Source organism: Schistocerca americana, chromosome 8 (genome assembly GCF_021461395.2).
Source record: "Schistocerca americana isolate TAMUIC-IGC-003095 chromosome 8, iqSchAmer2.1, whole genome shotgun sequence".
NCBI lineage: Eukaryota > Metazoa > Arthropoda > Insecta > Orthoptera > Acrididae > Schistocerca > Schistocerca americana.
In genome coordinates, this window is record NC_060126.1 from 259,235,365 (window position 1) to 259,248,238 (window position 12,874).

The 12,874-nt window shown below is 39.0% G+C and overlaps 1 protein-coding gene across 1 annotated transcript in view; it reads left to right on the forward strand.

The window, feature by feature from the left end:
- The window catches only part of LOC124625794 (deoxyribose-phosphate aldolase), a 166,995-nt gene that overhangs the window by 136,504 nt on the left and 17,617 nt on the right, over positions 1-12,874 (forward strand). Inside the window, exon 5 of the mRNA XM_047149241.1 lies at positions 2,444-2,529. Within this exon, the coding sequence (XP_047005197.1) occupies positions 2,444-2,529 (86 nt within the window). The remainder of the gene's footprint in view (positions 1-2,443; positions 2,530-12,874) is intronic.

Genomic DNA, 12,874 nt, shown 5'->3' on the forward strand with positions numbered 1-12,874 from the left:
CCAGCTTCTAATCATACAAGGGGAAGGTCATGGAAGAGAAACTGTAGTTGAGAACAGAGTGAGACCGGGTTTAAGCCCACCGAGCTGTGAAGGAAACCAAGGAGAAATTTGGTAGGGAAGAAAAATAAAATATTTGAGATTTGCTGATGACATTGTAATTCGTTCTGAGATGGCGACGGACTTGGATGAGCAGTTTAACCGAATGGATACCGTATTTACTCGAATCTAAGCCGCATATGAAAAATGAGACTCGAAATCAAGGAAAAAATATTTTCCCGAATCTAAGCTGCACCTCAAATTTTAGACTCGAAATTCAAGGGGAGAGAAAAATTATAGGCCGCATCTCCAAATCGAAACAAAGTTGGTCCATTGTAATATGAGACACAATTTAGGTCGAATGAATGACGATACAGCGACAGTAGTTTGGTTCGAGTCGTAAGCTCAGCAGTTAAGCTTTACCAGGTAGCCATTGCTATGCGTCAGGCGCGCCGTCCGTATTTATATGGGTACCCTTCCTTTTCCACGTGCTTCGTCTGGTTTGAATTGATAGCTTATTTTTCTTTGATCTGATAAGCGCAGTTTTCTTTGTTAAAAGTATTTACGTCACTCTTAAGCTGAAAATGCGTTACTGTACTGTGTCATGCTTTGTTTGCCGCATTCTGATAGTGCATGTTTACGGCCTGTCGCCGCTCGCGGCATGGCTTGCTTTTGTGCGTGCTACCGACGTCGTTTTTTTTTTTTTTTTTTTTTTTTTTAAGAAAAAGAGGAATCGTCTCATTAGCGAAACAACGGCAAGAAACTGCTATTTGTTGTTACTTACACTGCTGCTTTCTTTGATAATGATCAACAAGAACCAAATAATATACTTTTAATGATAGAAGATGTTCTGAACGAGAGTTTAGCGAAAATTTTTCTCCGTTTGAAAATCTTTGCAGGCGCCTTTTTAGTACACAGAAATTAGAGTCATCTTAGATTTAAAAATCTAGTCAATTGCCGTGCTTCATTTCTGACTGTATCACTATTAAGCATAAGAATAAAACGAATATAAACATGACATGATATTTATATTCTTCCGCGTTTGCTGTTGTCTCACTCTAGTTTCGTAGTTTATTAGACAGACCGGATTTAAATGAGATAGCAGCAAACATGAAACAATACATGGCAAAACGTTTATATGTGTATTATTCTTATGGTGACGAGAAAACTGCATGTGATGCACAATTTATAAAAGTTCCTATTATAGCAACCATCTCTTCTCACAGATAGGAAAAAAATTCAGAACGTAGAGTTGGCCATATTGACAAACATCCCAAACAGTCTTGCCAGTCGGATTTTCATAGTACATTGAAAATAGCTCGTCTTCTACCTTTTTTTTTTTAATTTATTTACTGACACAGAGGTTTTGGCGCCAGTATTTATCTTTGTGCCTACAAAGCATGCCTGTGTAGCGCTACATATATTCGACGGCAGAAGTAAGTTGTGGCGGCACCCACCAACTTTTTTCAGAATTTCCGCAGGCTTTGCACTCGATTCTAAGCCGCAGGTGGTTTTTTGGATTACAAAAACCAGAAAAAAAGTGCGGCTTAGATTCGAGTAAATACGATAATGTCTTGAAAAAAGATTATAAAATGAACAACAACAAAAGTAAAACAAGGGTAATGTGATGCTGTCAGATTAAATCAGATGATGCGGAGGGGATTAGGTTAGGAAAAGTGACGTTAAAAGTAGTAGATGGGTTCTACTGTTTGGGCAGCAAAGTAACTGATGATGGGCAGAGCAGAGGGGATATAAAATTTGAACTGGCAATAACAAGAAAAACATTTCTGAAAGAGAACATCTAACATCAATTTAAGTGTTAGGAAGCCTTTTCTGGGGGTATTTAAAATGTAGCCTTGTATGGAAGTGGAAATTTGATGATAAGTGGCTTTTGCAATGGCGTGCTGTAAGAGAATGTTGAAGAATAGATGAGTAGGTCAAATAAAAAGTGAGGAGGAACTGAAATCAATTGGGGGGGGGGGGGGGGGCCTTGACTAAAAGATGTGATTGGTTGATAGGACACATCCTGAGGTACTAAAGAATTGTCAGTTTAGTGTAAGGTTCAGGGATAAAAATTGTAGAGGCAGCCCAAGGCTTGAATACAGTATCCATGTTCAAATGGATTTAGGTAGCAATAGTCATTCAGGATAGAGTAGGTTTGCACAGGCTAGACTAGCATGATGAAACACATTAAATCAGTATTTTAATGAAAACAAGAACAACAAACCTGACTCCAGCCACAGAAACTTAGTCACATATGCCATTTAAATTTTGGCACTGTAGTGTTGTACATGTACACAAAAAATGCACTGCTTTTCAGTTTTTTGGATGATTTTTAAAATATTTTTCTACTGCATGGAATTTTATTGTCAATGCAGTGTTTAAAAGTTTCTTCTTTTAATTTCAGGAAAAGAAACTTTCAATGCAACAATTCCAGTCAGTATTGTTATGTGTCGAGCAATTCGAGATTACTATTTGAAAACTGGATATAAGGTAAAGAAATAATTATGGTTCTAATGTAATAGTCAGAATACCCTCCCCTCTCCTCCTCATCCCCCTCCCCCTCCCCCTCCCCCACCCCTTTCTCTCTATCTTGTCAGTAACAGTGAATATGTATGGAACATTAAGTGTTTCTATAAACAAAGTTTGACAGATCTGTTATGAAGTAATATCAGTCTATCTATCTCATGAAGAACCCATAACATAACCCAATGTTCCTTTAAAAGCAGCTGATTTTGTCTTGAGAGAAATTGAATAACCTAAGTGCAGCAGTGATTAACAATGAATTGAAAGTATAGTGTGTTGTTTTGCTTTGAAAGTTCTCCATTTTATTGAAAAAAATCAGCCTCAGTCTGACCATAAGAATTTGAAATGCTGTTCTTTACGTTGTTGAGATTCAGACAATACAAAACTCATGATGTAAACTGACAAACACCAGGCAGGTGTGGAATTTATAGATCCTTAGCTGTTCATGCAAATAATATAGCTCTCAATTTCCAAATTGTAAACACTTCCAGCAGGATGAGTATGAGTATATTGTCAGGGAATAAAAACACCCAAAGAAATGAGAACTTAGGCAAGTAGCCTCCCTGATCAAGATTTTCTTAAAGGTGCTATTATTATGTGACTCATATGACAGAGTGTCACTTAGGAATGATAGAGAAACAAGATTCATTTAATAACGATTGTTCTACAGGGTGATTATAATTAAACTTTCAAACCAAATTGCAACGGAATATTATCAGAGAAGGGGGGAAACGTATGGCAGAAGGAAAATAAATAGTTACAAAATTTAGCAATAGATGGCACTGTAAGAATCATCATTTAATAGTAGTCAACTACAAATGACAAATGAATCATACAACAATGCTTAAGGTGTATGTTTCACGTTAAACAAACTGTACTACTCAGTGTGCATGGATGTATAGGTGTGATAATGTTAGTTACATAAGCCGTTCTACCACGGCAAGGTCATATCGCATCGGATGGGAAATATCAGTTTTTAATTGTCCTGAGGCCAAAAACCACATAAAAAGCATCAATCACATCAGTTTTTAATTGTTCTGAGGCAAAAAACCCGCATAAAAAGCATCAGTCAAAATAAAATAAGGTTATTAATTTCCGTGAGGCTGGCGCAAAACATATTCAATATGCTGTCCACCATTTTCTGCAACAAGTTGAAATCGAGAAACAGCATGTTTCACAACTGATCAAAGTGTTTCTGGCTTCATGTTCAGAATGTGTTGCACAATGTGTGCCTTCAACGCAGCTAAGTTTGCAGTCGGAACACTGGACACAACGTCTTTCAGATAGCCCCACAGCCAGAAATCACACGGATTAAGATCAGGCGATTGGGACAGCCAGGCTGTAGGGAAATGGTGGCTGATAATTCTAGCATTTCTGAAGTGGCATTTCAGGAGCTACTTAACTGGACTTGCAATGTGCGTAGGTGCACCATCTTGTATAAAAATGATCCCATCCACACATCCACGCTGTTGGAGAACTGGAATGATGTGGTTGCCCAAAAGGCACTCATAATGCTTACCAGTGATGGTACAGGTAACAGGACTGGAAGCATCTATCTCTTTGAAAAAATATGTCCCTATGATAAATAATACCATAAACCCGCACCACACAGTGACCTTTTCAGGATGAAGTCGTACTGGTTGATTTGTGTGTGGATTTTCTGTAGCCCATACACGACAATTCTGTGTATTGACATATCCTGTCAGATGGAAGTGGGCTTCGTCTGTCCACAAAATCTTCCACAGCCAATCATTGTCCACCTCCATTCAAGCAAAGGTCTCTCTTGCTGGTAGGTCAACAGGAAGCAACTTGTGCACATGGGTAATTTTGAATGGATAGCAAAGAAGGATATTTCATAGGGTAATGTTCAGGTAGTTCTCTGTGCACTACATGTTTGCACACCACCACTCGTCTCCTCTTGCGTTGCTGTGGTCACTGCATCCACTGACATCGAATCAATTCATTTCCTCCTCGTACCAGGTTGCACACCTAAAGAACCCATCTTTTCAAATTTCCGACTCATTTTCGCTTGACTCATGGCAGTCATCATTCTTGTAATACAGCTTCAGAAGCAGAGCATAATCCTGCATTGTGACAGTAATGGCAAACATCACAGACATGAAGGGAGGAAAAGTTGTGTACCCAGCACGTTTATACCAACTTCAGTGGGTCGTGCACATGACGGGTGTTTTCATTTAGGTATTCTGACACATACAGCACCATCTATTGTTCAATTTTCGCACTATTTTTTTTTTCTTTTTCCATATGTTTTCCCCGTTCTTCGATAATATTCCATTGCAATTTGACATCATTCTGACCAGTGCTGTTATTTCTACAGCATTTTGAAAGTTTAACTTTAATTATAATCACCCTGTATATGAGCAGTGGCTTAGAGGCATTGCTTGGTACACTAAAATCTGTTAAATGGCTAAGAAGTGACACACGTCCTCTTGAGACAGTAGCAGCAATGAAAAGTAAGAAACTTTTAACTGCACGGGTAATCATGCAATCTGTGATATTATAGAAAGAGGACGGGAAGTAAGTGATGCTGAGAGGGAGGAAAGACCTAAGTGGAAACAAGGCTCCTGGAGTGGATGACATTGTGTCAGTATAATTGATATCATTGGGAGAGCCAGCCATGACAAATTTATTCCACCTAGTGTACAAGATATATACCTCCAGGCCACATGACATATCTTAGAAGATAAGTGGAAGAAAAGTGAACCTATGAATGTGGCATTTGTAAAGCTAGAGAAAGCTTTAGACAGTATTGATTGTACCACTCTAGGTAGTAGGGGTAAAATACAGGGAATGGAAGGTTATTTACAACATGTACATAAACCAGGCTGGAGTTAGAAGAGCCAAAGGGCATAAAAGGAAAGCAGTAGTTGAGAAGAGGGTGAGGCAGGGTTGTAGCCTAACCCCCCATGATATTCAATCTGTACACTGAGTAAGCAGTAAATGAAACTGAAGAGAAACTTAGAAAGGTAATTAAAGTTCATGAATAGGAAATAAAAATTTTAAGGTTTGCCAATGACATTTTAATTCTGTCAGCAATAGCAGATTGTGGCAAAAATTGAAAATGAAGAGTGCTTATAATCTGGGCTCTGAGGTCGTACTTTGGTTCTACCAATAATTGGCTGAAAGGCCTCCACATGGAATTTCAACCAAGCTTACAACCAGCAACATTGTCTCATGAACTGACCAGGTCCTTCAAATTTTGAGCCAAAAAAAAAAAAGGCCTGAACTAGAGACTTTGAAATTTCTGTGACATGCTAGGCTGTGACTTTCTGAACTTGAGCCATAGGGTTGAGAATTTTAAGGTCCCACAAAGAGGCTCAGAGGTGAACTCTGCAACAGAAACCACTATCTGAGTGACTGACAGAGTGTGGTGTGCACACGAGCTTTTAGCCTAGTCAACTTTTTATCCGGTATAGATGATGATATCTGTATGCTCTAATCTCTCTCTTATTAGTACTATGCAGACATATTCTAACTAATAACACTTAGCAAACCTCACTAGATGCCACAGTTATCTGGATTGCATAATTTTTCTTCAGAGCCCTGAAAAGTAGGTATAAGAAATACAATTAGAACTTTTTATTAATAGTTTCAAGTTATGGTGAAAGAAATGATTTTTCTATTACTTATCTTCCAATTATTATCCATTTATTATTTGATTTTGGTGTTGGCTCAGTTTTTCCAGTGGTATGATCCTGCACACTCTACAGATTTCCGGATTTTAATATTTTAATATGAGTCATTACATGAAATGTTGCTGGCCATTTATTACATTCTTCCATTTTATTGGCAATCCTCTCACATGATCCAAAACCTGACACCATACACTATCACAATCTACATAGTACTAACTCAGAAATATGTTACACACAATTCACCCCCTCCACCAAAAACACAACACCTATGATAATACATTTCATAGCTACTGATCACATCACAAAAAATCAACTTATACATATTTCACTCACCAAAACTTTATTTCAATGTAGTATTTCAAATTGTTCCAATCATCACTATCAATACTGATAATAATCATCATCGTAATAGTGGCCATTGCAGATCCCAACCCTGGGGGCAAAACATGCAAGAGATAAGGGGTGTGTAGTCAGGGGTGGGGGGGCTAGCAATCTTGTACCAAAAAGCTGGGAAATGAGCAAATCAAGGTGTTAGGTGGTTGTGAGGGGAGCTGGATAACAAGAAAAGACACACAAAATATACATAGGTGCCCAAAAACATGCACAGCTACATTAAAATGTAGACAGATATGTAAAACTGTGTAAAATTCTGCACAAATAAGTAAAAGGGTATGTGCATGTTGGGGTAGGGGAAAAAGCAAGGGAGGATTGCTTAGGCTCACAAGTTCATGTGGCACATATAGATGTGCAAAATAACATGTGAAAATAAAAGAGGATGAGGGAGGAAATGTGATCAATAGGGATAATTATACTCATAATTATTGCTGGGAAGAATTTTGGCCATGAGATGCTGCACCAACAATCCATATGGATATACAGCTGTGTGTTGTGTGTTAATGAGACCATTCATACAGTGTGGCTTGGAGTGTGTGCAGTGTGGAAGGCAATGAAAAAATAGGAAAGAAGAGAAAGAATGGACAACTGAGTAGAGTAATGTTTTAGAGGAAAGTAACAAAACATCACTGGGTTGTGGGGTGGAAGAAAAGCTGTTAGGCAAAATCAAATAGTGGAAAGCCCAAATTGGTATGTTGACAATATTTTGAAAAGGATGGATTGCTACTCACTGTAAAGATGACATGTTGATTTGCAGGCAGGCATGATGAAAAGACTGTTACATAAAGTTTTTGGCCAGAGCCTTCTTCAGAAAAAAAATGCACACACAGTCACACAAGCAAGCACACATCACATACATGACAGCTATCTCTGCCATGCCCTGCACACCCACCTTCTACATGCTCCCGAAAATCCACAAACTCAACAATCCTGGATGCCCAATTGTAGTTGTTTCTTGTTCTTCCACTGAAAAAATTTCGGTCCTCGTTGACCAACACTTCCAACCTATTGTGCAAAATCTTACCTCCCATATCAAAGATACCAACCAGTTCCTTCAACAACTCTCCACTATCCTCACCCCTTACCTCCTAGATCCCTACTTGACACTGTTGATGCCACTTCCTAACACACCAACTTCTCTCATGCCCATGGACTTGCCACTATTGAACACTATCTTTCCCAAAGCCGTTCAGACTCCAAACCCACTACCTGATTTCTCATACACCTTACTAACTACATATATCCTAACAAACAACTATCCCATGCATCTAGCTCCAACTATCATTCCGCATTCAAAGTCTGTTCATTCTCAACGTGCAGACATAATCACATCGGAAAACTTTTCACATGAATCACCTGAGTAAAAACAATGGCACCCTGAATGCACTGCCCTTTTGTACCTTGTGTAGAAAATACCACTGTCATTTGTGTAGGTGCATATCACTATCCCATGACTTTAGTCACCTCAGTGTACATGCATTCAAAATGAAATTGTTACTTCGAGAAGAATCAGCTGGACAAAGGAAAAGCAGTTGATTTTCCAAAATTGTCTTCATCGAAAGTCTGTTGTTACAAGATTTTGAATGCAGTCCATCTATTCTATGTAAACCTAAGGAAGATTTCCATATTTTATTTAACAATATTATAGCACTAAAAATGGATTTTCATCTCCTCATTCAGTGATCATTGATGACATTCGCTTTGAGCTGCAGCTTGAAGTAGTTTATCTGTAGTGTGACAGGTGATGTAATGACAAACACGGTAACAAGATAAACATTCCAAATATCTATAAGAATTTCCCTCAGGATCAATTTCCTTGATTGCACAAGACATACACAGACATAATATCAATGTTGGATTCAACCTACCTCTGTAAATAACTGTTTTCAACAATAAGGAACTAAATCCGCTTTTGAGAAACTCATTTTCAGACTATAACCTAAACTACATGTACTGCATCTACAATCCACACAAACACTGTTGTAAAAGGAAAAACAAAAAGAAGATAAACAGTTGATTAAAGAAATATGAGAAATATGTACGAGGACACACATGTACCTGCTTAGTAATGACGTGATGTAGCAACATTATGTTTTTAGTTTATTTGTTTAATTTATAGTAGTGAAACCTCATTTACAGTGAGCTACACACTTCTGACTGCCAAATTAATTAATTTTAATTTTAAAAACCAACAGCCTCAGTTGCAAAGTTTACTTAGATTTACCTAAGTTTCACACAGGATAACCCAACCTTCTTCAGAATAAAAGTAACTACCATTTGTCCCTAGCGGACATCGTCAAGCTGAAACTACAAATCCATAAATTATCGTCAGACTGTAAAAACGTATCTGAAACTGCATCAGCCCCACTTAGCGACCGCGATGCGGCAGCCATGAGTGCTGTACTGGAACTGACCGTAGTGTCATGAGGCCTGCCTAGGCGGACACAATACCTTGCACCTGCGCATAAACTGTGTGATGGGTACTTGTTGGGAGAAGACACAAATCTAACTCCTGACCTTGAATTTACTAATAAAGTGAAATAAAAGAAAGATACAGCTGAGGAAAAGGGCGTATATGTTATCCTGAGCAGACTGTCTTAAAATTCATGAAGTATTCTTTGGTCATGATGTGAGGAAAATTTTGTGCTTAAGCATGAAGTTTAATCACCTAAAAAGAACTTAGGAGTGGGAAGGATAATATAAAGCCAACATCGTCATTATTATGACTAGATCTATTTTATATGGCCCGTATTCCAGGATGTTACAGATTAGATGTAGACTTGTTCATAAGTTCATTCATGACCATTTGTGTACTAAGTCAATAGAATGTTCATGCGTTCTAACCATAGCTAAGCAAATGCTTAACATTTACGTCTAAAAAAACAAAAAGATCATCATTTAGACCTAGTCATAGTAATGACGATGTTGGCTTTATATTATCCTTCCCACTCCTAAGTTCTTTTTAGGTGATTAAACTTCATTCTTAAGCACAAAATGTTCCTAGGCAGGCCATACACTGTAAGCACATGATGTCTTCCTCACATCATGACCAACGAATACTTCATATATGTTAAGGCAGTCGATCTAAGTATGTTCTGCTCAGGATAATATATATGCCCTTTTCCTCAGCTGTACCTTTCTTTTATTTCACTTTACTAGTAAATTCAAGGTCAGGAGTTAGATTCGCGTCTTCTCCCAACAAGTACCCATCACACGGTTTATGCGCAGGTGCAAGGTATTGTGTCCGCCTAGGCGGGCCTCATGACGCTACGGTCAGTTCCAGTACAGCACTCGTGGTTGCCGCATCACGGTTGCTAAGTGGGGCCGAGGCAGTTTGAGAAAAGTTTTTACATGTTGTTGTTGTTGTTGTTGTTGTTGTTGTTGTTGTGGTTGTCAGTCCTGAGACTGGTTTGGTGCAGCTCTCCATGCTACTCTATCCTGTGCAAGCTTCTTCATTTCCCAGTACTTACTGCAACCTACGTCCTTCTGAATCTGCTTAGTGTATTCATCTCTTGGTCTCCCTCTATGATTTTTACCCTCCACACTGCCCTCCAATGCTAAATTTGTGATCCCTTGATGCCTCAAAACATGTCCTACCAACCAGTCCTTTCTTCTTGTCAAGTTGTGCCACAAACTCCTCTTCTCCCCAATTCTATTCAATACCTCCTCATTAGTTATGTGAACATACAGTCTGATGATAATTTATGGATTTGTAGTTTTAGCTTGACAATGTCTACTACGGACAAACGGTAGTTACTTTTATTCTGAAGAAGGTTGGGTTATCCCGACTGGAACCTAGGTAAATCTAGGTAAACTTTGCAACTGAGGCTGTTGGTTTTTAAAATTAATATTTATACAGTTGCTGACAGGGCCGTGAAATGTTGAAAATATTTAAGTTCTTATCTGCCAAATTAATTAGTCTGAGAAATACTCTGTTTTCTCTCTCAAGTCTCCACCTGGCTTTTCCCTCCTTATCCTATGCTATTATGATTGGAGGGAAGGGGTACAGTACTCTCTCCTCGCAGGTCTGTGCATTGCATTCTGGTCACGGAGCATGTTGGCTGTGAAGACCTGATTTAGACAGTGCAGAAGATGGTTTAAAAAAGGTGTTTTTAAGGATACAGGAGATGTTTGTTATCAATTATAGGGTGGTGTTACTGTTTACACAAAGAATTATATCATGTTATATTTTCTGTTCAGCTTTGCTAGGACTACACTGACACAGTCTGTTATTATTTTCAGCAGCTGACACTAATGAAAGAAAATAGCTTGTCATAAAAGTCCAAAAAGTGATGATGAATATCAGTACATGCTGTCTGCAGCTTCTGCTGCTAAAGCTCACATTTGGAGTGCAAGGGAAGGGCAGTATTTCACAAATGAACAAGTGGAAACAAAAATAGAACTGGTGCAGCACTCTGGCTGAAGAGAGAAATACAGAATAGCACAGGAGACTGGATAATAGAGTAAAATGAAACACTTCTCCTATCTCCAAAAAATAAACAAACTGGCGTATGGGCTTAAAGTGATTGGCACTGCAGTGTCAAACGTTATTAAGATGCAAAGTGTTTATTCTCCACAACATGACTGCTGACACATTTATTCTTTGTTTTATATTATTATTGTTCCTTGGCTTAGTCTCAGTTTAAGTGGTTTAAACTCTAATAAAAAGTATTCACAATGTGCTCCGCTGTACTCTGTGACAGTCACATCCATGTGATGTTTTCTTGGCCTGTTGTGTGTAATATTGTGAAATGTTGCCAAAACAAGTGAACATATTTAAACTACTACAGTTTGATGACCCTCACATGATCTCCAGCATTACTCGACACTTCATGCATTGCCATTTTGATTGTCAAACACTAAACAACAACGCTAACCACCTTCTGCATTTAGTGATGGAGGCCCACGAGCCTACAAGCACACTAACTGTGTCACAGTCAAACCGGCACCACTTTTGGCAGCAAAACCCTGTCTTATGGTTTGCACAACTTGAAAGCCAGTTTGCTCACATGACTGCCAATGAAACATAAGTACAGTTACATTGTTGTTGCATTGAATGAAGATATTGCTATAAAAGTACAGGACATTTCAGCATCACTGCCAAGCACTGATGGCTAATATGCCTTAACCACAGACCTATCACAGTCCAAAACATAATGCCTAGAAAAGTTACTTCATACTGTGGGGTTAAGTGATCACACCCCTTCACAGTTACTGCTCTGCCTGTGGACTCTAACAAGCAACACTGTCAACAAAGACATTCTACAGAACTCTGGTTGTCATGCCTACCAACAAATGGGCAGAAGGTACTTATGGTATGTGTTGTTGATCTTGAAGCACTTGCACAGACTGCAGACCTTATCGCAGGGATATAGCCATCTACATGCGGAACAGCTATTTGCACACAGTCACAATACTCTCACATGATTACAAGCACAGACTGCTGAATTTACTGTGCAAGTCATTTCTCTGCAGACACAGCATTCTAGTCACCAGTCATAGTGCTACTGCTCACTGAGGAAATTTAACCAATTGCCTTCGGCTGCAAAACTTTGTTGGTACCATAGGTGGTTTAGCTCTAATTCGTGGAAATATAGCCCTCTGTGTGAGAAATGCAAATGTGCCTGAAAGTCAATAATGACAGTGACTGGCTATCCAAATGGCAGCCATCAACTGTTTGTCACAGAGCGCTACACAAAACTTCAGTTTCTGGTGGACACAGGTGCTGATGTATCAGTGTACCCATCTTCCCATTTGCCTTGCCTTAGTAATGATGACTGTTGTCATTGTCTCTTGGCTGCCAATGGTTCCACAATCCAGATCTACGGTCGCATGACATGTCACTAAACTTAGGCCTCAATCAGAAGTTTGAGTGGCAATTCATTGTGGCATATGTGGTGCACCTACCCTTCGAGCACACTTTTTGTCATTTTATGGTCTGATACCAGACTGTCGTCATTGTCACCTCCTCGCACTACTGACTTAGACACCCATGGATGTTTACACTGTGTTGACGACACTGCTGTATGAATGATCACAGAGGATTCTCTGATTTAGAACTCTGTAAACAGTTCCCAGAGATTGCTCAGCAGCTACCCATGTGCTGCATTCAACAGTGCTTTACATAGTAACTATGCCAGGACCACAGAGTCTCACTCAACCTCGCCACTTAACACCAGAGAAACTGAAAGTAGCAAAGCAAGTTTTTCCTTCATGCTCATTCAAGGAATCTACCACCTGTCAAGCAGTAGCTGGGCCTCACC